The 26517-nt window shown below is 39.7% G+C and overlaps 1 protein-coding gene across 5 annotated transcripts in view; it reads left to right on the top strand.

The window, feature by feature from the left end:
- NRF1 (nuclear respiratory factor 1) overlaps window positions 1–26517 on the top strand; it is a 133433-nt gene that overhangs the window by 52845 nt on the left and 54071 nt on the right. For 3 of the 5 annotated variants that reach the window (XM_047763896.1, XM_047763897.1, XM_047763900.1), the window contains 4 exons: window positions 1590–1821; window positions 7753–7867; window positions 12311–12437; window positions 20367–20507. In XM_047763896.1, coding sequence (XP_047619852.1) covers window positions 1599–1821; window positions 7753–7867; window positions 12311–12437; window positions 20367–20507 — 606 coding nt within the window. In that variant the 5' untranslated portion in view covers window positions 1590–1598. The remainder of the gene's footprint in view (window positions 1–1589; window positions 1822–7752; window positions 7868–12310; window positions 12438–20366; window positions 20508–26517) is intronic. The other 2 variants (XM_047763899.1, XM_047763898.1) reach the window with 1 other exon arrangement.

Genomic DNA, 26517 nt, shown 5'->3' with positions numbered 1-26517 from the left:
TAAGTATGATATTAACTAGATCTTTTCGTAGATTTTTAAAAAAATCAAATTGAGGAAGTTCCCCTCTAAGTTTGCGTTTCTTCCTTTTTAAGGCTGAGTAACATCCTATTGTATGTGTGTCCACATTTTGTGTATTCTTTCATCTGTTCATGGATTTTTGGGTTGTTTCCACCTCTTGGTTATTGTGAATAATGTTGCTATGACCATTGGTGTACAAATAGCCCTTTGAGACCGTATTTTCAATCTTCTCAGGATGATACCCAAAAGTGGAATTGCTGGATCATATGGTAATTCTTCTTAAAGTTTTATGAGGAACCAATTTGCAAAATTTTATATGAAAGGACATTAATAATAGCAAAACTCTAGAAGCTGCCTTGCCATATGCCAGTAGCTGATTGGTTGTATAATTACGGCATAGCAATACAATGAAGTGTTCTTGAGCTATTTAAAAGTCTGGTAGATCTGTATTTTTTTTTCTTTTTTTTTGTCTTTTTTTGCCTTTTCTAGGGCCACTCTGGCATATGGAGGTTCCCAGGCTAGGGGTCCAATCGGAACTATAGCTGCCAGCCTACACCACAGCCACAGCAACATGAGATTTGAACCGTGTCTGGAACCTACACCACAGCTCACGGCAACACCAGATCCTTAACCCACTGAATAAGGTCAGGGATCGAACCCACAACCTCATGGTTCCTAGTTGGATTCGATAACCACTGAGCCATGACGGGAACTCCCTAGATCTGTATATTTCAACATGTCAAAATGTCCAGATATATTGTCATATGAAAAAGAAATTATAGAATAATACATGTTTTGTGAACCTATTTTTTTAAATCGTGTGTGTGTGTATGTATGTATGCTTCAAAAATTTTTAAGTATGATATTAACTAGATCTTTTTGTATATTAAAGGGTAATATACTTTTGTAGGTTGGGGCAGAGGCAAGAGGGGACAGATTATAAGTGCAGTAGGAGAGCACACCTTTATCTTATTACTTTATACATTACTGCATTATTTCAGGGTTTACAAGAAATGAAGTTTTATAAACAGAAAGGCCATTTTGGGGAAAAATTGTTTAACTCTCATTTGTGTTTGAAATGGAAAGAAAATGTTAAGTATTTTACTTACTCCTTTTATGTCCACAGTGTCAAATACTATATTTTTTTATCCTATATGATATCAAGGATATTTGTTTCATCACCTGAGATATAAAATTAGCACAGTGAATTTCCATCAGAATAGTTTAATACAAGCAAAATATTCTACCATTTTTTTTTTTACTTCTAAATTTCTTTTATTAGCTGTTTTTTTTCTTTTTGTAGTTGCACCTACAGCATATGGATGTTCCTAGGTTAGAGCTCGAATTGGAGCTGCAGCTGCAGGCCTATGCCACAGCCGCAGCAATGTTCTCTTTTACCATTTTTATGTCATGTTGGAATGGTGCTTCCATTTCCTGTGTCTTGATGTGGTGAGGTGTATAGTAAAAATCAAAGGCTTATCGAAGTTCCTCTGCTCTTGAGGGAAATACCTTAGTTTAAGTATTGCATTATATCATACACTGAGTCCTGTTCTTTGCCTTTTTTCTGACAGTAGCTCTTCATGGAGGAACACGGAGTGAGCCAGACTGAACACATGGCTACCATAGAAGCGCATGCAGTGGCCCAGCAAGTACAGCAGGTCCATGTGGCCACCTACACTGAACACAGTATGTTGAGTGCTGATGAAGACTCTCCTTCATCTCCTGAAGACACCTCTTATGATGATTCAGACATACTCAACTCTACAGCAGCTGATGAGGTAACAGCCCATCTGGCTGCCGCAGGTAATGTCCAAGCTCTTCATTTTTGGCCTCACTCTGGTACTGTGCTTCTCTGAAAGAGCCTAGGATGCAGGCACTCCCATTATCTTCACATCACATCTTCACGATTTGTTTTTAAGCCTCCATTTACAACTGGTACCTGTATTACACTGAGACTTTAGTTCCAGAATTATGTAATACTAGTGATATGATTTGTTTTTTCATCCATTCCAACAATTTTTACTTTTAAGTGAGAGAATTAGTCCATTTACATTAAATGTAGTCACTGATATATTTAGCTTTATTTTTATTTTTATTAAAAAAAAATTAAAATTTTCAGGGCCACACCTGTGGCATATGGAAGTCCCAGGCTAGGAGTCAAATTGGGGCTGCAGCTGTTGGCCTAAGCCAACCTACACCACAGCTTACGGCAATGCCTGATCCTTGACTCAAACCCGTTAAGCGAGGCCACGGATTGAATCCACATCCTCATGGATACTAGTTGGGTTTGTAATCTGCTGAGCCACAACCAGAACTCCTATTTAGGTTTAAATTGATCATGTTTACTGTATGCTTTCTCTTTGTCCCACTTGTTCTCTTTCCTTTTCCTTCAGTTTTCTTTGGAGTGATTGAAAAGTCTTTCTTTTTTCTTTTCCTTTTTTTCTTGTTAGTTTGAAAGTTATATATATACTTTTACTATTAGTGGTACACCTAGAAATACATATCCTTTACTTATTTCATAGTCTTATGTAATTGATACTTTTGTCTTCTTTGGGATAATGCAAGTTTCTTAGAACACTTGAATATGATCCCCCTGTTCTTGACTTGTATGCTGTTGTTGTCCTTTGTTTAATTGTATATTTTGAGCCCTGCAAGACCGTAATGGTGTTTTATACATAGTTGTTTTATATGTCCCACTTCTGTTTAGGGTTCTTTTACATCTTGATTATGTGGATCGATGTCTTTCATCAATTCTGGAAAATATTAGCTACTACATTTTGCTTCAGTTTTGCTTCCCCTCCGTTCACGTCTTTTCCTTCTATGACTCCAGTTGAGCATGTTAGTCTTCCTCACTGAGTCCTTCATGTCTCTTTCTTTCTGTTCTGTTTCTGTCTCTGTATTACCACCCTTTTGTCTCTTTGTGCTTCATTCATGTAGTTTCTTTAGACTGTCTTCCAGTTTATTAATTTTTCTCTTCAAATGTGTCTCAGGTGCTTAAAGTCTTTCATTTGAGTTTTTAATTTTGGTAATAGTTTTGTTTTCTAATTTTAGCATTTCTAGTTTTTGTTTTTTTTTTCCTTCCCTACCTCATTTGCAGTATTAGGTGTTTTCAGTTCTTATGGAAAAAATTTTTTTTCCATTAATATCCATGAGTAAAGGAAGCATTATGATTTTTCAGGCCTTTTAGTAATTTTGCTCTCTGAAGTGCCTATGGGTCTGTTTCTGTTATGTGTTAATGCTGTTGCTTATTCATGTTGGTTTTTCTCTTCATGTATTGGTTATTTTTCAATGAATGCTGGATATGTGTATCTTTGGAAAACTGTTAATATTGTCCTCTAGAGAGGATTTTTTTTTTTTTTCCTTTTACCAGATGCCCAAGGGCACTGGCAATCCTGAATCATCTTAATCCAATTTAAGGTTTGGGGATTTTCTGGACCTCTGAATGACTTAAAGCTGGGTTATATTTTCTGTCATTCTCTTTGTTCTTTACATTGTATGTTTAGCACTATGTGGAAGACTCTAAGTAAACCATGCCTAGATGGGTCTAAATTGTATAAGGAACACTAATCTGAGAAGATATTTAGGAAAAGTGGACAGGAAATCAATGGTTAGGAATGGCCAGTTTTTAAATATAAATAAATACACACACGCACATACTGTATTTAAGGGGAAAAAGACAGCTGCAATGAAAATAAACTTATTGCTGTCAGTTACTATCCACTGTGTATTTCTGGAATTTAAAAATGAGACTTAGTGAAGTTCCATTGTGACTCAATGGAAACGAATCTGACCAGTGGATGCAGGCTGGATCCCTGGCCTCCCTCAGTGGGTTAGGGATGTGGCGTTGCTATGAGCTGTGGTTTGAGTCACAGACTCAGTTTGGATCTGGCATTGCTGTGTCTGTGTTGTGGGCCAGTGGCTGCATTTCTGTTTTGACCCCTCGCCTGGGAACCTCCATATGCCGTGGGTGCGGCCCTAAAAAAGACAAAAAATAAAAAATAAATAAAAATAAGATGTAGTGACAAAATGCATATAAAATGGTTGTAAAATATATTTTTGAAATTTTTATGCTTCCCAGAAGAGGGCATCCTAATATAGTGAATCCAGATCAACTTCTTTCTTTCTTTTTTTTTTTTTGTCTTTTTGCCTTTTCTTGAGGGGGTCGAATCGGAGCTGTAGCCGCCAGCCTACACCAGAGCCACAGCAACGCCAGATCCGAGCTGCGTCTGCGACCCACACCACAGCTCACGGCAACGCTGGATTCTTAACCCACTGAGCAAGGCCAGGGATTGAACCTACAACCCCATGGTTCCTAGTCAGATTTGTTAACCACCGAGCCATGACGGGAACTCCCAGGTCAACTTCTTTCTTAGAAAGAAAGAGGCTTTTGAGACATAGTTTTGCCCAGTTACCGTACTGCATTGTCATAGTGTTAAGATTAGCAAAGGAGTTTGATCTAACCTTTTCATGTGGCAGATGTGGAAATTGAGGCACAACTGGTAGGAATGATTTACCATTTAATCATTCAGCATTCATTGAGGAGTTACCATATACTCTATAAAATTTATATAGATACTGTGAACAAGACAGGCAAGAGCTTGCTCCTAAAGGAGCTTACAGACCAGTGGTGGGAAGAAGGGTACACATAATAAAGTAAAAGAATTTCGGAAAGCACTGAGTACTCTGAAGAAAATAATGAAGAGAGGTATAGGTAAATGGAGAGAGAAGGGTAGCTGGTTATTCCTTTCTATTTTTACTTTTATTTATTATTATTACTTGTCCTTTTAGGGCTGTACCCTATGGAAGTTCCCAGGCTAGGGGTCAAAATGGAGCTGTAGTTGCTGGCCTACACCGCAGCCACAGGAATGCCAGATCCAAGCTGAGTTTGTGACCTGCACCACAGCTCACAGCAACACTGGATCCTTAAGCCACTGAGCAAGGCCAGGGATCAAACCTGTGTCCTGATGGATGCTTGTCAGATTTGTTTCCACTGAGTCACGACGGGAACTCCATGTTTACTCCTTTTTTAAATCTCGTTTCCTCTTCTCCCTTCGCTGAAGTAATTACTATTATGAATTTGGTCTTTATCATTCTCTTGCATTTCTTTCATGTTTTTAATATGTGTTTATGTATCAATAAATAATATTTAGCATTGTTTTGTATATTTTAAACTTTATATTAATCGTATCACTCTGATACTGTTTTTCTGTTTATTTCATTCAGTATTATTTTTCTGAGATTCATTTATGTTGAAAATGTAATATATTTTCATTTTGACTATTTGTTTCGTATATTGACAGAACACTTAGGTTGTTTATAATTTTTTGCTATTACAATTGCTGCAAATGAAAATTATTTTCTTATACACATTGTGAGATCTTGGTTTTGGCTTTCAAACTTTTTTTTTTTTTTTTGTCTTTTTGCCATTTCTTTGGGCTGCTCCCGCGGCATATGGAGGTTCCCAGGCTAGGGGTCTAATCGGAGCTGTAGCCGCCGGCCTACGCCAGAGCCACAGCAACGCGGGATCCGAGCTGCGTCTGCAACCTACACCACAGCTCACGGCAACACCGGATCCTTAACCCACTGAGCGAGGGGCAGGGACCGAACCGCAAACCTCATGGTTCCTAGTCGGATTCGTTAACCACTGTGCCACATCGGGAACTCCTCAAACTTCTTTTAACAATGTGTCACAGTAATACATTCTACGGTACATCTAGAATAAACAGATGCATGTACAACTGAAATAACAATTTCTCATGGAGTCATACCCCTACTGCAAGTGATAAACTCTCTGATATATTGTAATCTTTCTCACTTTATTCCACTTTCTTTAAAAAACAAAAAAACTACTCATGAGCCACCAATGGGTAAAAATCTGTAGTTTGAAAGACATTGTTTGAGGGTATAACCCAGGTGGGGAATTTGACGGCAGAGACAGGGACATTTTCAACGTTACTAGATACCCCAAATATCTTTCCAAATAGTTTTTATTAATTTGCATTCCCATAAGCAGTGTACTAGAGTGCCTGTTGCTTCTCATCTTCACCACATTTAGTATTGTCAGTTATTTTTCATTTTTGCCAGTCTGATGGGTATGAAATAGTATTTCAGTGTTGATTTAATTTCCTTGTATGAGCAAGAGGTCCAGTCAGTGCAGGAAGACAAGACAGAGCACTACTGATGTTTCTTCTTTTTCATATTTCCTTTGTCCATTTTCCAAATGGGTTGTTTGTTTTTGTAAGAGTTACTGATTTTTTTTTTTTTTTTTTGTGCCCTGCCCATGGGAAGGGATCAAACCCTGCCACAGTAGCCAACCCAAGCTGCTGCAGTGACAACACCAGATCCTTAACCTGTTGCACAAGAGAACTCCAGAACTCCAATATTTTTAAAACTAGGAGTTCCCATTGTGGCTTAGCAGAAACAAATCTGACTAGTGTTCATGAAGACACGGGTTCAATCCCTGGCCTCACTCAGTGGGTTTAGGATCTCACGTTGCCATGAGCTGTGGTGCAGGTCGCAGACACGCCTTGGGTCTGGCATTGCTGTGGCTGTGACGTAGGCCGGCATCTACAGCTCTGATTTGACCCCTAGCCTGGGAACTTTCATCTACTGCATATGCGGCCCTAAAAGCAAAAAAACCCAAAAAAACAAAAAAACAACCAAACCAAAAAAACCCTAGCCTTTTCTTGATAACATATATTGCAATGACCGTCTCCTAGTTGTTGCCCACTCCTTCCCTAATTTTTTGTTATTTCTTTTTGTCCATAAGGTTTTGATTTATACTATTGTGTCATTATTAGTGTTTTACCTTAAAGTTTATCCTTTTGGATTCTTGTTTAAGCTTTTTTTTTTTTTTTTTCTCCTGCCTGCCTGCACCCATGGCCAGGGAGGTTCTGGGCCAGGGATCAAACCCACACCACAGCATCAGCCTGAGCCACTGCAGTGACAATGCTGGATCCTTAACCCGTGCGGCAGAACCTGATCCTTTAACCCACCCTGCCACCAGGTTGGGGATAGAACCTGCATCCTGACACTGCAAAGACACTGCTGATCCCTTTGCACCACAGCAGCAACTCCCCCACCAATTTTTATTAACATTTTTCCCTTAGAGTATGCCAGTTTTCGTCTCTTTCCTGCTAGATGCTTTCATCAATTTGACCTTGTGCTCAGCAACTCCATTTTGAGTATAATTCTCAGATATTCAAGAAAAAATTTTCCAGTTAAGATGATATTCTTCCAGATATTCCTGTTATATATGATGGTGATGTTGTTTGAGTTTCAAGTATGAGTGATTATTTCTGACTTCTTTAACTTGGCAGTGTCTTAGGGTAATGGAAAAAAGGGCACAGGGATGGAAATGAAATTTGAAATCTATAACTTTTTTAATTTTAGATTCTTCTCAATGCTGCAGTTTCATCTAGCACCTCTGATAGTATTGTCTTAACAGTGTGGGCATGCTGGCCAAACAAAACTGTAAAACATTATATAAAATTCAAGCTGGTATGTGGTGGGGAGGTGTAAGTCATTTACTTTTTTGAAAGGTTCATTCTAAGTTTTAATGGTAAAATATGACCCATGTTGACAGTCATGAAATATATTTATGGTATCAGGAATTTTCTATATTTATTGATAACACATTAGGAAGTAAATGCTACTTTTTGTACCTGTAATTGTTTTTTGCCTTGTACAGTTAACTGACTCTGCCTGATCTCAGTGCATATGTTATTATTTCAGGACCTGTGGGAATGGCTGCTGCTGCTGCTGTGGCAACAGGAAAGAAACGGAAACGGCCTCATGTGTTTGAGTCTAATCCATCAATCCGGAAGAGACAGCAAACACGTTTGCTTAGGTGAGGGCTTCCTTTTCCATATTGTTGCTGTTCCTCAAATACTTAGAGTGTGGATGAGAGAGTCAGCATATATATACCTTATTAGGTTCAGCAAGGGATACCAAGTTAAATTCCTTGATGACAGAATTAGACTTGAAGGTACTTTTACAAAAGTAAATAAATGAAACTTGAAATATGATTAACAGATGTATAATATCATATTCATTAAGAGAAAATTTATATACCTGCTATGTACCAGGCATTGTTCTAGGCCTTGGGAATATAGCAGCTAATGAAATAAATTCCCTTAAAAATGTATATTCTAGTGGAGGGAAAAAGAAAATAAACAAATATGAAATAACATCAGATTATTAAAAAATGCTATGAAAAAAACAAAACTGAGGAAGGACATAGAAAGTTTAGAGGATTAGGGGGATATATTAGTTTCTTTTTTCTTATAGGGATGGTGTGTGAAATCTTCTTTGATAAAGCAACCTTTGAACAGAGACCTGAAGTAGGTGAAAGGGCAACCTTGTTGACGTCTAAGAGACGAGTGTTTTGGCAGAGGGAATATAAGAGCAAAGGTTCCGAAGTGGGAAGAAATGTGTTCGTCATGTTTGAGGAACAGCTCAGGGCAGAATGAGAGATGCAGTCGGAGTAGGAGTGGATAGCCTCCTCATGGGGTATTTTGGTCCAATATAAGGGCTTTCACTCTTAACTCTGAGTAACATAGGAAGTCAATGAAGACATTTGATCAAGGCAATAATATGATCTGACTTATGTTTATTTTTATTTTTTTAATTTATTTATTTTTTGTCTTTTGTCTTTTTTGTTGTTGTTGCTATTTCTTGGGCCGCTCCCGCGGCATATGGAGGTTCCCAGGCTAGGGGTTGAATCGGAGCTGTAGCCACCGGCTACACCACAGCCACAGCAACGCGGGATCCGAGCCGCGTCTGCAACCTACACCACAGCTCACGGCAACGCCGGATCGTTAACCCACTGAGCAAGGGCAGGGACCGAACCCGCAACCTCATGGTTCCTAGTCGGATTCGTTAACCACTGCGCCATGACGGGAACTCCTGACTTATGTTTTAAAAGTATCACTCAGGCTGCTGTGTTGAGAACAGACTCTGGGGATATAGGAATGGAAGCAAGAAGACCAATTAGGAGGTCATAATTCAGGCCAGAAATGACAGTGTCTTAAAATCAAGTGATAGTAGCAAAGGTGGTAAGATGTGGTCAGTGTCTGGATGTATTTCAGAAGTAATTCCAGCATGATTCCTTGACAGATTGTATGTGATGTATGAGAGAAAAAAGGGAGTGAAGGGTGACCTCTGGGTTTCTGGTCTGATTACTGGAAGGACTGAGATGATAATTACTGGAAGAGGAACAAGTATGAGAGTGAGGATAGAGCAGAACCAGGAATTTGGTTTGGATACACTGAGTTTGTGATACTCCTTAACCATTAAGTGGAGATACAGAATAAACAGTTGGGTATATGAATCTGTAATTCAAAGGCAGTGTCTTGTCTAAATGTATAAGCACATGGATAGTATTTGAAACTATGAGACTGAAAAAATCACCTAGGGAGTGAGTATGGACTAAAGCACTCTACTCTTTAGGGGTTAGAGAAATGAAAGGAATTAGCAAAGGAGTCTAAGAAGCGACCAGTGAGTCAGGAAGAAAACCAAGAGAGTGGTATCCTGGAGACCAAGTGTAAAAATTGTTTCTTGCAGGAGAGCATGTGATCAGCACTGTCAGATACTGCTGGCAGGTTGAATAAGATGCAAATTGACCATTAGATTTAGCAATGTGGAGGTCATGATTAAACTGGGCAAGAGTGTTTGCAAAGGAGTGGTAAGGATGCAATGATTGGAGTATTTTCAAGAGAATGAGAAGAGAGGAATTGGAATATACACGTGAGTGTATATTCTATCTTATCGTCATTCCTTCAAGGAATGCTATCAGATTTCTTGTTTGATATGTGGTCCTTTGCTCATTTTCATTTCTTCGGAAGAGTCTCTGGATTGCACAGAAAGATTATTACACAGGTGTGGTACCTGGAAGACTTAATATTTTGACAGATTGCACAACATGCGCTCATATGATAAGAAATTTAGTCTCTATAAAGTTCCAGAAGTTTCGTGTATGTTTTAAATGCTATATACAAATTTTTTAAATGCTTATTGCAGCAGTGGCTCCAAATGAAGTGTCAGCTCATGTAAATGATATGTGACAAACTAGAAAATAAGAGTCTATATTAAGAACATAAGAAGATTATAAGAAACTGAAACGAAAATTCAGAAAATACTTTTTTTTTTTTGTCTTTTGAAGGCCTGCACCCATGGCATATGGAGGTTCCCAGGCTACGGGTCCAACCAGAGCTATAGCTGCCGGCCTGTGCCACAGCCACAGCAATGCCAGATCTGAGCCTCCTCTGTAACCTACACCACAGCTCACAGCAATGCCGGATCCTTAACCCACTGAGCGAGGCCAGGGATTGAACCTGCTGTCCTCATGGTTACCAGTCAGACTCATTTCCGCTGAGCCATGACGGGAACTCCAATGTTACTTTATTTATTTATTTAATTTGGGGGCTGCACCTGCAGCATATGGAGGTTCCCAGACTAAGAGTCGAGTCAGAGCTACAGCTGCTGGCCTGTGCCACCACCACAGCAACTTGGGATCTGAGCCGCATCTGCAACCTGCACCACAGCTCACAGCAATGCCGGATCCCTGACCCACCGAGCAAGGCCAGGGATCGAACCCACAACCTCATGGTTACTAGTTGGATTCATTTCCACTGCGCCACAACGGAAATTACAAAATTCAGAAAATATGTAGTAGTAGCTTTTCAGCAAAGAGGTTATATACCACTAGATGGGCCAAAACAATTTTCTTTCCTTTAATGATATCTTGTTTCTGTCTATAATAGTACAGACAGGAGGAATTAGAACATATGATTTATAGAAACATCTTTGATATAGGGGCATAGACACAACAGTACATACTTTTGGAGAAAGATAGAAAACTTTATTGTGATATGTTGGCTTTGCTTCATTTGAATTGGCATGACTCACCAGTTACTTGAAAGTGTAGACCAGAAGAATTATAGGATGTGGAACGTTAAAATAATCTCCAATGATTTCAGAGGGAAAGAACAGAGTTTCTTTCATCTAGTGTTGACATATTTGAAAAAGCTCTTTTACTCCATCCTCATTTGTAAAATACTTCAAGACTAAGAATTATTGTTATCAGAGTTCCCTGGTGGCCTAGCAGTTAAAGATCCAGCATTGTCACTGCTATGTTGGGTCACTGCTGTGGTGTGAGTTTGGTCCCTGGCCCAGGAACTTCTGCATGCTATGGGCACAGCTGGAGTGGGGGAAGATTATTGTTTATATCACAATGAAAAATCTGGAAATGTTTTTTGTTTTTTTTTTGTTTTTGTCTTTTTGCCATTTCTTGGGCCGCTCCCGCGGCATATGGAGGTTCCCAGGCTAGGGGTCTAATGGGAGCTGTTGCCGCTGGCCTACACCACAGCTGCAGCAACTCCAGATCCAAGCTATGTCTGCGAGCTACACCTCAGCTCATGGCAACACCGGATCCCCAATCCCCTGAGCAAAGCCAGGGACCGAACCCGCAACCTCATGGTTCCTAGTTGGATTCGTTAACCACTGCACCATGACAGGAACTCCAGGAAATGCATTTTTGATGTAGTATTTTTCAATAAAATTATGTAAGACATAAACAATGATACTATCAGTCAAAGAAATTAGAAGCAGGTCATAGAAGGCCCCATCATTAAACATGGAGATAATATAATAAAGTGTGTAAGAGGATGTCTCAGAATTAATCTTATTATTATACGTATATTATAAACAGCAGTAAGAGAAAACCCCTTTGATATTGCTAAGATCAAAAGTATGTTATGGGGAGTTCCCATTGTGGCTCAGCAGAAATGAATCTGACTAGTATCCATGAGGACGCAGGTAGATCTCTGGCCTTGCTCCGTGGGTCAGGTGTCAGTGTTGCCATGAGCTATGGTGTAGGTCACAGGTGCTGCTCAGATCCTGCATTGCTGTGGCTATGGTGTAGGCGGGCAGCTGTAGCTCTAATTTGACCCCTATCCTAGGAACTTACATACGCCGTGGGTACAGCCATAAACGCAAAAAAAAAAAAAAAAAAAAAGCATGTTATGCGCTGTATTCAACATTGTGTCTTGGCTGTGTCCAGTGGTAAACCTGAGGTCGATCCTTCTATCACTGGGCCAGTCATGGGTCTTTAGGACAAAGGTATATACAGATTTTTTCTGAACAGGATATTAAGCTTCACACTCTGTTTTCACAATTCAGGTAAAAGAACACATATCTAATTAGAATAAATTGTCTCAAGCAAAGTAATCTTGTGTCTATGTCACTGTGATTTCTATCTTTGACTGTTTTTTGTTTTCATTCTCTGATTCAGGAAACTTCGAGCCACGTTAGATGAATATACTACTCGAGTGGGACAACAAGCTATTGTCCTTTGTATCTCACCCTCCAAACCCAACCCTGTCTTTAAGGTGTTTGGTGCAGCACCTTTGGAGAATGTGGTAAGAAAACTGAATTTGCTCTCTGCAGGTTTTTGTTCACATTCTTTTGATCCTTTGCTTCGCACAGTAGTTATTCTGTCTTTCCTTCATCCAGAGGTGGGAATTGGATCTGGTTTTCAAACTCCTTTATGCAGATCAAAAAAAAAGGATCATTTCTGTTTCTGCTTTCCATAACAAGGTATTTTACCTCATCAGATGCGATGGGAAAAAAAAAATGATGTTGTGTTTGTTAAGAAACCAATGCAAATGGAGTTCCCGCTGTGGCGCAACAGGATCAGTAGCATCTTGGGAGCGCTGGGATGCAGGTTTAATCCCTGCCCCACCACAGTGGGTTAAGGATCCAGCATTACCACAACTTCGACTTGGGTCGCAGCTGTGGCTCGAATTTGATCCCTGGCCCGAAAACTCCATATGGCATGGGGCAGCCAAAAAATATATATATATATATATATAAAGAAACCAATGCAAGATTTTGTAAGACAATCATTAATTTATGTCTGAAACACAACGATAAATAACTCAAAATGTGAACTTCATAAGGCAAACTTGGGAACATGTTATTAATCACTGATATTTGAGTTGCATGCTTTAAATCTCTTGTTATTTCTTGAAAGAATTGGTTTAACACTGCTCCAGTGTTGAGATATAGTTTAATATTTTGATTATATACCTATCCATTGCTAGCATTATAAATATAGTTTTAGGAGTTCTCTTTGTGGCTCAGTGGTTAATGAACCCGACTAGAATCCATGAGGATGCAGGTTCGATCCCTGGCCTCGCTCAGTGGGTTAAGGCTCCGGCGTCGCCATGAGCTGTGGTGTAGGCCAGCAGCTGTAGCTCAAATTCAGCCCCTAGCCTGGGAACCTCCATATGCCACGGCTGTGGCCCTAAAAGCAAAAAAAAAAAAAAAAAAAAGCAAAAAACAAAATGGTGTCTGACAAGCAGCCCTGAGTGTCATGCTGTTGACAAACATCAAATCTGGGCATGTCTTCCTCAGTATTAAAAGTTTTAAATTGTTTTACTGCTAATAAGAATAATGTGATCTGTGAAAAAGCTTCAACTGGAACTCAGAAGAATACCTCTGAAAATTATTTACTGAAAAATTTGAAAGTATTAAAAATTGTTGGAATACTCTACAGAATACAAAAGGTATTTCCTGAGACAGGAAAAAATGTCATACAATAACCTAGACTGAGAGAAAAAGTAGAAAATAGTTTTCTGTTGACTGATATTTGATAAATACAGGATAAAGAATTAATATCAGTAGAATTAGAAGCAAAATATGTCTTCCAGAGTATAAATATATGGAAAGGTAGAACAGTAAAATAAATGCCTCTACATCTACCACTTAGATTCAGTAATTGTGCCTTTTGGCGTAATTACTTTATCTGCCATCTACACACACACATTTTTAGGGCTAACCACTTAAAATACAGACTTTGCAATTCTTCTTAATATTCTGCATGCATCTTAGAAAAATAAGGGCATTCTCATAATTGTAATACAGTTATCTCCATTGAATATTTTGATCTTTTTGAGTGTGATTCTTAGTGAATGAAGGTGTGGCTCCCATAGTAAAACGTAGAGTTATCAGTATTTTAAGGTTGTTGCACCCTCGAGTTCCCTGGTGGCTCAATAGGTTGTTACTGTTTGGGTGGCTTGGGTCACTGCTGCGGCACAGGTTCAGTCCCTGGCCTAGGAATTTCTATGGCTGCAGGCACTGCCAAAAAAGAATTTTGGAAAAAGAAACAGAGTAGTTGCATCCTAAGGGCATTCTCTTGGTGGCTGCCTGCCATGATACATACTTTTAGGTTTGTAGGAATAGCCCTAAAAATATTTTATTGAGAGACAGAGAGAATTCCCATTTTTCTTCAGAAGAACCGTGGAGGTTTCTGAGGGTGGAGCTCTTTCTCCAGAGTCAATAATCCATAGCACTTAGATGTGGATACACTGGGTATGACTAATCAGTTCTATGGATGCAGAAATTAGTCATAGTCGTAGAAGCCAGAAATAGCTCTGGGGTTATCACCAGCTTCTTTGAAATCATCCCCCTACCCTTGTTTAATTCCACCTTCCCCGTAGATTAGTGGACTCTGGACTTGGTCATGATTTCTTATTCTAAGTCATTCACTTATTTAGATAAGCTTTTTAAAAATGGCTTCAAGTTACATGAAATGTGGAGGCATATTTTAAAATCAGTGTAGTAAAAACCCTATTATTTATTAACTTATTTAACAAATAACTAGCATTGTTAGCTATAAAGTCCAAGACAAGGATTCCATCCATGTAAGTCCTTTGAGGTTTCAGGATTCAAAACTAGGGATCCAGCCTTTGGAATGGATAAGCAGTGAGATCCTGCTGTACAGCACTGGGAACTATATCTAGTCACTTATGATGGAGCATGATAATGTGATAAAAAGAATGTATATATGTATGTGTGACTGGGGCACCTTGCTGTATAGTAGGAAATCGACAGAACACTGTAAACCAGGAGTTCCTGTTGTGGCTCAGTGGTTAATGAATCCAACTAGGAACCATGAGGTTTCGGGTTCAATCCCTGGCCTGGCTCAGTGGTTAATGAATCCAACTAGGAACCATGAGGTTTCGGGTTCAATCCCTGGCCTGGCTCAGTGGTTAATGAATCCAACTAGGAACCATGAGGTTTCGGGTTCAATCCCTGGCCTCGCTCAGTGGGTTAAGGATCCGGTGTTGCCGTGAGCTATGGTGTAGGTTGCAGACGTGGCTCGGATCCCGAGTTGCTGTGGCTGTGGCGTAGGCTGGCAGCTACAGCTCCCATTAGACCCCTAGCCTGGGAACCTCCATATGCCACGGGAGTGGCTAAAGAAATGGCAAAAAGACCAAAAAAAAAAAAAAAAACCACTGTAAACAAGCTATAATGAAAAAAATTAAAATCATTAAATTAAAAAAACAAAACAAAAACTAGAGATCCAGGGAGCAAGGGGAAAACTAGAGATCTGGACTGAGGCAGGAGAGGAAAGAGGCTGACATTGGGACTGAAGACAGAACAGGATGGAACCAATAGATTTCATGGGCCACAGCTTGTGGCCTGGCTCTGGATCACAGGTCTGAAGGCAGCACTGCTTTTAGGCATCTCGGTTGCATACCTCAAATGACAGTATATTGTTAATCTCACAGGGGCTCATAGGTAAAAAATAATTTTAAAAGTCTTTTATGAGGAGTTCCCGTCGTGGCGCAGTGGTTAACGAATCCGACTAGGAACCATGAGGTTGCGGGTTCGGTCCCTGCCCTTGCTCAGCGGGTTAACAATCCGGCGTTGCCGTGAGCTGTGGTGTAGGTTGCAGATGCGGCTCGGATCCTGCGTTGCTGTGGCTGTGGTGTAGGCCGGTGGCTACAGCTCCAATTAGACCCCTGGCCTGGGAATCTCCATATGCCGCAGGAGCGGCCCAAGAAATGGCAAAAAGACAAAAAAAAAAAAAAGTCTTTTATGAGACCTTCCTAAGGATTCCTCTTTTATCCAGAAAACCTTTGAGTATACATAAGAATTACGGTATCTTGTCTGGGACCATTGTTGCAAGCTCAGTAAAGACCTGTTGACCTTAATGATTGTAGCAGCCAATTACTGAATCCCCAACAAGCACATTCTGTGCCCAGAACTCCAGTGGTTCATGTAAACATTCTAAATACTCTTCATATCTGGTAATTATGAGAGTGTTTATTAATGTATTATCTGTACATGTCTGAATATGTAGACTGTTTCATAGTATAAGTGACACATGACTATTGGAGTGTAGGAAATTAAAGGAGTAAGAGAATTGTGGCAAGAACACTTGGGAACTTTTCTCAGAGAAAGTGGAAATTGAATTGGGGCTTGAAAAATGGATAAATGTGGATAAGAAGCAGAATTAAAGACCCAGAGAAAGAAAAGAACTTGCTAGATGCAAAATTTAGTGAGGAGGCCAGCCAGCTAAAGAAGGAGAATGGTGGAGTTCCCTGGTGGTACAGTGAGTTAAGGATCCAGCATTGTCATACTATGGTGTAGATTCAACCCCTGCCCCAAGAACTTCTGCACGCCAACTCCCCCACCCCACCCCCCACCCCCCAGAAAAGAGGCAGAGTGGTGAGCAAAGTTGCCCAGTAGGACGCTGGGCTATGTGCTGGGAACTCAAGAGGGTGCTGTTCACATGGTCTACAGAGCTAGGCATGCACAGCTGTACCTGGTGGCCCTGGTACAGAGTACTGGGAAAGTAGGGAATGATCAGAATGGTTGAAATACGAGACTGAGAAGCTTGGGCTTCATCCCATAAGTGGTGGGGAACTGTAGGAATTTTTTTTTTTTTTTTTGTCTTTTTGCTATTTCTTTGGGCCGCTCCCGCGGCATATGGAGGTTCCCAGGCTAGGGGTCGAATCGGAGCTGTAGCCACTGGCCTACGCCAGAGCCACAGCAACGCGGGATCCGAGCCGTGTCTGCAACCTACACCACAGCTCACAGAAACGCCGGATCCTTAACCCACTGAGCAGGGGCGGGGACCGAACCCGCAACCTCATGGTTCCTAGTCAGATTCGTTAACCACTGCGCCACGACGGGAACTCCAGGAATTTTTTTTTTCTCTTTTTTTTTCCTCTGTAAGTATTTTTAAGAAAAAAGATAAATAATAGTGAAGTGGCTGAACATAAAGGATTTGGAGCTACTTAAAAATTAGTTGGATTTTCTGCTGTATCCCTTTCTGCTAGCTATATGATTTGGTTGAGTTACTTAAGCCTGAATTTTCTTATCTGCAAAATAAGTATCATGGTAGTTTCTTTATAGAATTATGTGAGAATTAATTGAATAATGTCTGTAGTGCTTAACACATAGCAAATGTTCAATAACTGGTATTTGATTATTATAACATATCAGTGTTTCAGAAAATTTGAATGTCACCAGTATACAAGATGAATTGGAAGAAGAGCGATTGATTGGCAGATCAGCTACCAAAAAAAAAAAAAAAAGCAAACCGCTTTTGTTTTGAAATTCTTTTTAACTTTAATTGTGAAACCAGTTAGTTGACAGTGACATATTGGTATGAAATGACAGAAGCTTTAGCTGTGGTTTTTGAAATAGAAGGTGGAAGTTGGGAAAAAACCCTGCTTTTCATCATATCTATGATACATTAGTTATAAGATGCACCATTATTTATGTGCTACAAAAAAAGAGAAAAAACATTGACAAACTCTGTCACAGCGCTTATCAGTTAGAAATTTTATTTTATACTGAATTGAAAGTTTTTTCAGGCTTCCTTAGATGTAGATTTTAATCCTACTGCTTTTGTAAATACATAAAGGAAAATGTGAGGCAGATTACCTATTTCTAAATTTTTTTTAGCTGTTCCTAAAACTTTTTCACATTCAGAGTCCAATTCTACTGAATTACTTCCTATTTCAGAGTCGTTTTTGTCTGTGTGGTTTCATGTAATATTGTTTTGTCTGCCAAGAGCATGAGTAGTGCTGCATTTCTTTTTTTTTTTAATTTTTTTTTGTCTTTTGTCTTTTTTTGTTTGTGTTGCTATTTCTTGGGCCGCTCCCGCAGCATATGGAGGTTCCCAGGCTAGGGGTCAAATCGGAGCTGTAGCCACCAGCCTACGCCAGAGCCATGGCAACTCGGGATCCAAGCCGCGTCTTCAACCTACACCACAGCTCACTTAACCCACTGAGCAAGGGCAGGGACCGAACCCGCAACCTCATGGTTCCTAGTCGGGTTCGTTAACCACTGTGCCACGACGGGAACTCCGTGCTGCATTTCTTTAAAAAGAGCTCTGCTCTTGTCTCTCAGACTTTTTCCAAGGTGCAGCAAATTTGATGCTACTGCTTTTTGGTTTTACCAGAAAGATCACTGGGGAAGTTATCAGACAACCAAGACTCACATTCCTTTCTTTCTTTCTTTTTTTAATTAAAAAAGTTTTTTTTAACATTCCTTCCTGAAATGGTGCTAAATGGTTTGTTGATTGAAAAAGCAAGAGGTTGTAGTCATGCCTCGAGGGATAACAGCCATGCTTACACAATGACTGCTGTGCCCCATAATACCTGATCTACAGTAATTTTAGGATTCATCCCAATTTCAAATGAATGATAAGTGGGGGGGGGAATTCATCTCAAAATTGATAGATCTGGTAGAATTGAAGCACTGGCTTTTAATTCTGAGAAAGTTAGTTAATTTTACTAAGCAAACTTAGAAACATGGTCACACTTGAATTTGTTTCATTGTAAATTACTCTGAGGGATGCTGGACCAGCATTTAAAAAAAAAAACAAAAACACAGGATATATTTAAGGAATTGTATAGCGCTGATAAGTTTAGCAAAATGCTTAAATATGAATTCCTGGAATTCTACTGAAATTGTTTGAAGATAGCTAATAGTGTAATAATAGTAATAACCTAATGTTTTGTGTCTTTGTCAAGTGTTTCTGCACAGTGAATTTATTTTTATACTATAATCATTCACTCTTACTGTGGGCATACATAATAATATAATGATCTAACCTGATACATTGAAGTTCAAAGACCACAACTTAGGTTTACTCAGTTTTTCTGTGGGTCGGTGGTGTAAAAAACTCTACGCAAGATACGGAAGTATAGAAATCAGAAAATATGAATCATTAAAGATACCATAGCAACACAGCTGTTCAATTGCAATAAATACATTGGCAGTAATTTTTGAAACTTTCTTTTTTATTAGAAACAATAAAACTGAGTCTCTAGAGTAGTAATGATTCTACATCTTTTGCACTATTTTTCTTTCATCACCTTTATCGTTGCTTTTTTGGAAAATTCTTTAAAAGTTGTACATTATAGGCAACAATTTTTTAGTGTTCCGTATGCTTGAAGTGGAGCATGGGAATCTTTCTCTTTTAACCTTCATAATGAGGTATTTATGAGGAAGTGTATCATGACTGATAGCTTAGTCCACTTAGCAGACAAACGTCATATCTTCTAGGCAAACTTCGTTTTCTCTTACACTTTTTTTTTTTAAGATGATGACCTGAGCCCTGAAAGCAAGTTAATTTTCTATCCCATCTTGTCACACTTGTATAATTCCATGGCTTCATTATCCCCAGATATGTCCTCATCCCCCTTGTGTATGCCTGTGAGTGAACCCATTGTTGGTGGTTGTAAGATCCAGTTTATCTACTGTTTCTGCTCATGGTGGAAGAATGTGTACATGTACAATGTGCTGCTAAGTTCTGTTCTCTGAGAGATCTTTCACTGCGCAGTGGAAGGAATGGAGTCAGAGCAACAGTATCTAGCTCCAGAGGCATCACAAGTTTGAAGTTCACCTCTGTCACCAGTGAGTAGCAGAAGACTTGACCTGTGGTGCTCTCTCTGACCCTGGGCCTTACTGATAGTGGCACCTGTGACACCCAGCTACAGTGTATACCTCTTGGTTTTTCTTTCTGATGCCTTTCAGTCCAGCGTCTTATACACTTGAATATCCTGTTTGATGATCTAGCTTTGCAGGAAAGTAGTGGCGTAGGAAAATTTCCAATAGGTTGCTTAGAATTTTAGAGACATAAGTCCTCAGTGATCTCCGAAATGATTTTGGTAATTAACTGCCACAGCTAGGTTTTTTCTAATGTCCTGGGAAATGCAAAATAATGAATGCCATTCCCGTTAGATCTGTAACAGGTAATGGGGCACCATTCTCTGAGAAAACATGATTTTAACCGAGGAGCAGTATTTTTGTAAAGTTTTTCTACCATTGTTACTCGTAATTTCATCATCTTTTTTATTTAATTCTGTACCATATGATGTCTTTGGGGTCAGCAGGTATTTTTATCTGCTAGTTGTAGAAGTGTTTGTTCTTAGGACTTTGCAGTGGCTAAGGGAGGCCAGCCCCACCCACTCTGGTTGCTTGGCACCAACCCTCCCTGGTTGTTGGGCATCTTGTTTACTTCTGCCCTTAATTCCCTGCAGGTGCGTAAGTACAAGAGCATGATCCTGGAAGACCTGGAGTCGGCCCTGGCAGAACACGCCCCTGCGCCACAGGAGGTTAACTCAGAGCTGCCGCCTCTCACCATAGATGGAATTCCAGTCTCTGTGGACAAAATGACCCAGGTAAGGGGCGGGAAATGAGGAGACACAAAGACAGGCGCCCAGGTGTGGGCGGGCCCCAGATCACTTTTCTTAGTTTTGTCCTCAGTGATATACCACTGGAGTGAGATGTAGCTTGGAGTCCTTCAGTGAAACATTAACAGCCTTGGAGAGGAAAATGTAGGGCCAAAAGAATGCTCCCAACCATGGGTGCGGATATGCTCTTCTCCTTCTGTTAGCAGTTTTTTCCTTTCGCTTGGGCCCTTGGGTTAGATGGAGAAACCTTTAGCTGGAGTTGGTTTGGACAGGAGACTGTTAGGACTTTGATGAATCACAACCAGGTGGGGCAAGTAAGCCTTCATGCTTCTTGGGCTGAGCTGTTCCTCTTTCTGTATCAATTCTGAATACCACCATACTATTGCCAAGGCAGGATCCCCTCTCCAGAGAATATGACTGGAAAACTGAGGACACCCTCCTGAATCATTGCTTTTCTCCTCTCCCTTTGAGAGGGGAAGTCAAAATGTACTTAGTCTGATTAATCAGCATACCTCAGTGATTTTGCTGAGACTGTCCCTTTTAAGTTTTTTTTGTTGTTGTTTTAAAAGTGATACCTTGATTGAGATCAAATGCCTTTATTATAACATATCCTTCTACCATATTTCTTTATTAACACTTCCTAGCTTTAAATACAGTTGTGTGTTTTCTTTCCTTATCTCATTCAGACTCCAGCAGTGTTTAACTTCGTTGATTACTCTTTCCTTTTTCAACACCGTCTTTTCTTGGTTTCTGTACGCGACACTCTCCTCCAGGTGATCTCTTCCTGTTCTTGGGCTTTATATCCCATCTATATGCTATCTATACCCCAGCTTATACCACTGTTAGAGCTCCTGTACCTAACATGCCCTGAACAGAACCTTTGATTGCCCCCACTTTCTACTCCAAATCTGTTCCTCCCCTGGTATTCCTCACTTCAGCTAACGGTGCCGCAGTCTGTCTGGTTGCTCAAGTCCCAGCGTAGGTATAAGCCTTGGTTTTCCTGTTTTGCCCCTACTCTACCACCATTTTTTCCTTTTGTATCATTTTTTATTAGATTCCACATACAAGTAATATCATATGACATTTGTCTTTCTGTCTGGCTTAATATGATAATCTCTAGGTTATCCACATTGCTGCAAATGGCATTATTTTATTCTTCTTTAATATTCCATTGTATGTATGTACCACATCTTCTTTATCCAGTCTTCCGTCAATGTCAACGGACGTTTAGGTTGTTTCTGTGTCTTGGCTGTTGTAAGTAGTACTGCAGTGAACACTGGGGTGCGTGTACATTTTTGAATTATGATTTTCTCCAGATATATCCCCAATAGTGGGATTGCTGGATCATATGGTATTCTATATTTATTTTTTAAGGAACCTCCATACCGTTCTCCATTGTGTTTGTACCAATTTACATTCCCACCAGCAGTGTAGGTGGGTTCCCTTTCCTTCTCACCCTCTCCAGCATTTATTTTGATAACTTTTTAAAGATGGCCATTGTGACTGGTGTGAGGTGATATCTCATTATAGTTTTGATTGAATTTCTCTAATAATTAGTGATATTGAGCATCTTTTCATGTGCTTTTGGTCATCTCTCTGTCTTTGGAGAAATGTCTATTTGCCAGTTTTTTGATTGAGCCGTTTGTTTTTGTGATATAAAGCTATGTGAGATGTTTTTATACTTTAGAGATCAGTCCCTTGTCAGTCACTTGGTTTGCAAAGGTTTTCTCCAGTCTGTGGGGTGTCTTTTCATTGTTTTTAATGATTTCCTTTGCTGTGCAAAAGCTTTTAAATTTAATTAGGTACCATTTTTATTTTTATTTTTTTATTTTCACTACTCTAGGAGGTGGATCAAAAAAGATATTGCTGCGATTTATGTCAGAGTGGTCGGTCTATGTTTTCTTCCAGGAGTTTTATGGTATCCGACCTTATGTTTAAGTCTTTAATCCATTTTGAGTTTATTTTTGTGTATGGTGTTAGAAAATGTTCAGATTTCATTTTTTAATATGTAGCTGCTCAGTTTTCCCAGCAGCACTTACTGAAGAGACTGACTTTTTTCCATCGTATATTCTTGCCTCCTTTGTCATAGATTAGTTGACCATAGGTGCGTGGGTTTCTCTCTGGGCTTTCTATCCCGTTCCAGTGAGCTGTATTTCTGTTTTTGTGCCAAAACCATCCTGTTTTGATAATTATAGCTTTGTTGTATAGTCTGAAGTCTGGGAGCCTGATTCCTCCAGATCCATTTTTCCTTTTCAAGATTGCTTTGGCTATTTAAGGTCTTTTGTGTTCCTGTAAAAATTTTTATTTATTTAAAAAATTTTTTATTTTATTTTATTTTTGCTTTTTAGGGACACACCTGTGGCATATGGAAGTTCCCAAGCTAGGGGTTGAATTGGAGCTGCAGCTGCCAGCCTATGCCACAGCCACTGCAATGCCAGATCCTTAACCCACTGAGCACGACCAGAGATTGAACCCACATCCTCATGGATACTAGCTGGGTTCATTACTGCTGAGCTACAAAGGGAAATCCCAAGCCTCTCTTGATTTGCCCATCTCACTGGCTTTGTCCTTACCACCAAGTCACAGTTTAATGCATTCCCTGTTGTCTTTCTAACACTTATAAGTACCTGAAATTATCTTATTTTTAACATTTATACTTGTGTGTGATCTGTCTCCTCTGCTAGAATTGAGAGCAAGGGCTTGGTTTCCATTCTTCATTGCTGTCCAGTACAGTTGCCCAGCACCAGATAATATCTATATTCTAAATACAGTTGGCCCTTTGTATCCATGAGTTGTATATTTATGCAGATTTTAATTTAATATTTAATAATAACATAAACCAGATAATCCAAAGTTTTTATTGTATTAAATCATCACAGCTGCTCATAATTAGGAAAGTTTACTAGTGGTCATAGAAGTCAGAGCAAACAGTTTAATTAACATGTTGGAGGTAAAACATTTGAAATGATTATTTTCTGGGAATTCCCATTGTGACTCAGCAGGTTAAGAATCTGAGTAGCCTCCATGAGATGCGTGTCCTATCCGTGGCCTCACTCAGTGGGTTAAGGATCTGTTGCTGCCGTCAGCTGTGGTGTAGGTGGAAGACACAACTCGAGTCTGGCATGGCTGTGGCGCAGGCTGGCAGCTGCAGCTCTGATTGGACCCCTAGCCTGGGAACTTCCACATGCCACACTGGCGGCTATAAAAAAGCAAAACAAAGCAACTGTTATTTTCCGTTTTTGTTAACCATGCACTCAGTAGAACTTGGTGTAGGGCTGCATCCCCGGGAAGCTAAATGTCATGGGTCGGTCTCGCAGGTACCTTGTCAGAAGCGTCCATCTTCTTTATCATCGTCCATTTCCTCCTTACCCTTCTCAGCTCAGATGAGGACTAAAAAATAGCAAACAACAAGTAAAACAAGCAAGTGGCAAGGAGGAGCGAGTAGAATAATGAAGAACCCAGCTTCTAGCTGAATGAGAATTTCTGAATATTCGATCCTGTTTTTTTTTGTTTTTGTTATTTTATTGTATTTTATTTTGTTTTCCTCAGACACTTTCTTTTGAATGTAAGCCAAATACCTTTTCTTTTCTTTTTTTTTTGTCTTTTTTTGTCTGTTGTTGTTGTTGTTGCTATTTCTTGGGCCACTCCCTCGGCATATGGAGGTTCCCAGGCTAGGGATTGAATCAGAGCTGTAGCCACCGGCCTACGCCAGAGCCACAGCAACGCGGGATCTGAGCCGCGTCTGCAACCTACACCACAGCTCACGGCAACGCCGGATCCTTAACCCACTGAGCACGGGCAGGGACCGAACCCGCAACCTCATGGTTCCTAGTCGGATTCGTTAACCACTGCGCCACGACGGGAACTCCCAAATACCTTTTCTTTTAAAAACTTAGCAAATCTAAAGATTTTCACTATTAGTAGTAGTAAAAGCAGGGTATTATTTCAAACCAAACCTAGATATGCAAGGTTTGGGGAATATAAGCACCATCAATAGAATGTACATTGGTATGATTTACCAGGGGGCAGGTTGGCAAAATTTTAAATGTGTGCATCATGCCCTCCAAGTAAGCAAAGATGTTATGTTCATGGCATTGTTTACAATAGGAAAATCTGAGGAAAGTGTGATTCAATAAATTATAGTAGTGGTGTTTAGAATTTACATGGAAAGAAGAGCAGCTTAGCCCAAAAAAGACTAGAAGTGAATATGCAGTGACAAATTAGACGCTAAAAATGATTTACTCGCTGTTGCAGTAGCGTAATACTGTGGTATATTAAGTCAAAAACGGATAGTAGCATTTCTTATGTACTCTTATTGAGGGGTTTAGAACTTTTTGTTTGTTTCTGTTGAGGGGGCTAGATTCCTCCCCACCCCCTACCCAAAGAACATGAAATTGAGTTAATTGATCTCATTTGTTTAAAACATGCACGCAAAACTTGCCTGCACATGTGTGAGTATGTGTGAAGCTTTAGAGGAATGTTCAGTGATACATTAACGTGATTATGTATAGTGACCTTATAGGTTATTTTCATTTTATTTGTCTAATAAGCATGAATTACTTTTATAACCGTGGTAGAAACCCAAAAAGGTATTTTCATATTTTATGTTAAACTTGAATTTTTTAAAGTGCAAGTTTGATGGTGTTTCTGCTTTGCTTTATCCAAATATGATTTTTTTTAATGGGTTCCATTGAAGGTGTCGGAAACTCCTTTTTTTTTTTTTTAAAACCTAATTTTTTCTTCTGTAGCTCCTGTGCATTGGAAGGCTCAATAGTTCTTTACAGAGGTATTTTATTTAACCTTTGCTCTCCAGAAAGGGAGAGAAAGGGGGTGTGTATGCTTTCTATTTATAGTCAAAGAAGAAGAGCTCAGATATCGTCTGTAGCGTAAAAGACAAAGTAAGTTTAAGTGGACACCAGTTCTGGAGTTGAGACTATATGGGTAATTCATAACTTCCTTGAAGCGATTAAAATTCCAGAATTCTAAAAGTGCTCTGGAATAGAGATGGACTTGGATTAACAAGACAGCTCTATTAATTATCTGCACTGAAAGCTGTGGCGATAACTAATGTTTATTTTGATGACCCTAATTTACAAATATAATTTCATATACAATCCTAAAATGAGTTCTGAATCATCCAAAGAGAGTAAATTATATTCAATATTATTCTAATGTTATATATTCCATTATTTTAATTTTTTACTAACTAGAAGGTTAGTATAGTTTGTGAGAGTTAGAAGATTTAATCTTTAAGACCCAAGTCAACTATGTAGTAGCCTTGGTTCTCAATTTCATTTCTGAAAGTGCCCTCCTACCTTAAGGAGCTGGAGGAAGAAAAAATGAGATATTACATTGGAAAGTACTTTGAAAACTAAGGAATCACACAAAGGTATTATTTCTAATTATTTATACTAATTATATATGCTACCTATATTACCTTTTAAATAACCTAATCATACAATTTCTCACCCATTTTTCACTTAGAGGAAGTTAATAAACCAACAGTTTTTATTTTGCTTAGCATTGAAGTGGAACAGTATAGGTGACAGTGTATTTAAAAATTGAGGCAAAAAGAGAAGAAGCCAGGAGTTCCTGCTGTGGCGCAGTGGGATTGGCAGTGTCTCTGGAGCACTGGGACACAGGTTCGATCCCTGGCCTGTGTGGCTTAAGGATCCGGCATTGCCACAGCTGCAGCGTAGGTCACAACTGCGGCTTGAATCAGATCCCTGGAAGCTTCTTAAGAAGTAAGCTAGTGACAGGAGTTCCCCTCGTGGCTTAGTGGTTGACGAATCTGACTAGGAACCATGGGGTTGTGGGTTCGATCCCTAGCCTTGCTCCATGGGTTGGGGATCTGGTGTTGCCGTGAGCTGTGGTGTAGGTTGCAGATGAGGCTCGGATCCTGCGTTGCTGTGGCTCTGGCATAGGCTGGTGGCTGCAGCTCCGATTCGACCCCTAGCCTGGGAACCCATATGCCAAGAGAAGCGGCCCTAGAAATGTC

The sequence above is a fragment of the Phacochoerus africanus genome, chromosome 16 (assembly GCF_016906955.1).
Source record: "Phacochoerus africanus isolate WHEZ1 chromosome 16, ROS_Pafr_v1, whole genome shotgun sequence".
In the NCBI taxonomy this organism is placed as follows: Eukaryota; Metazoa; Chordata; class Mammalia; order Artiodactyla; family Suidae; genus Phacochoerus; species Phacochoerus africanus.
The sequence above is the reverse complement of the archived record's forward strand: the minus strand, read 5'-3'. Positions and strand labels throughout refer to the sequence as shown.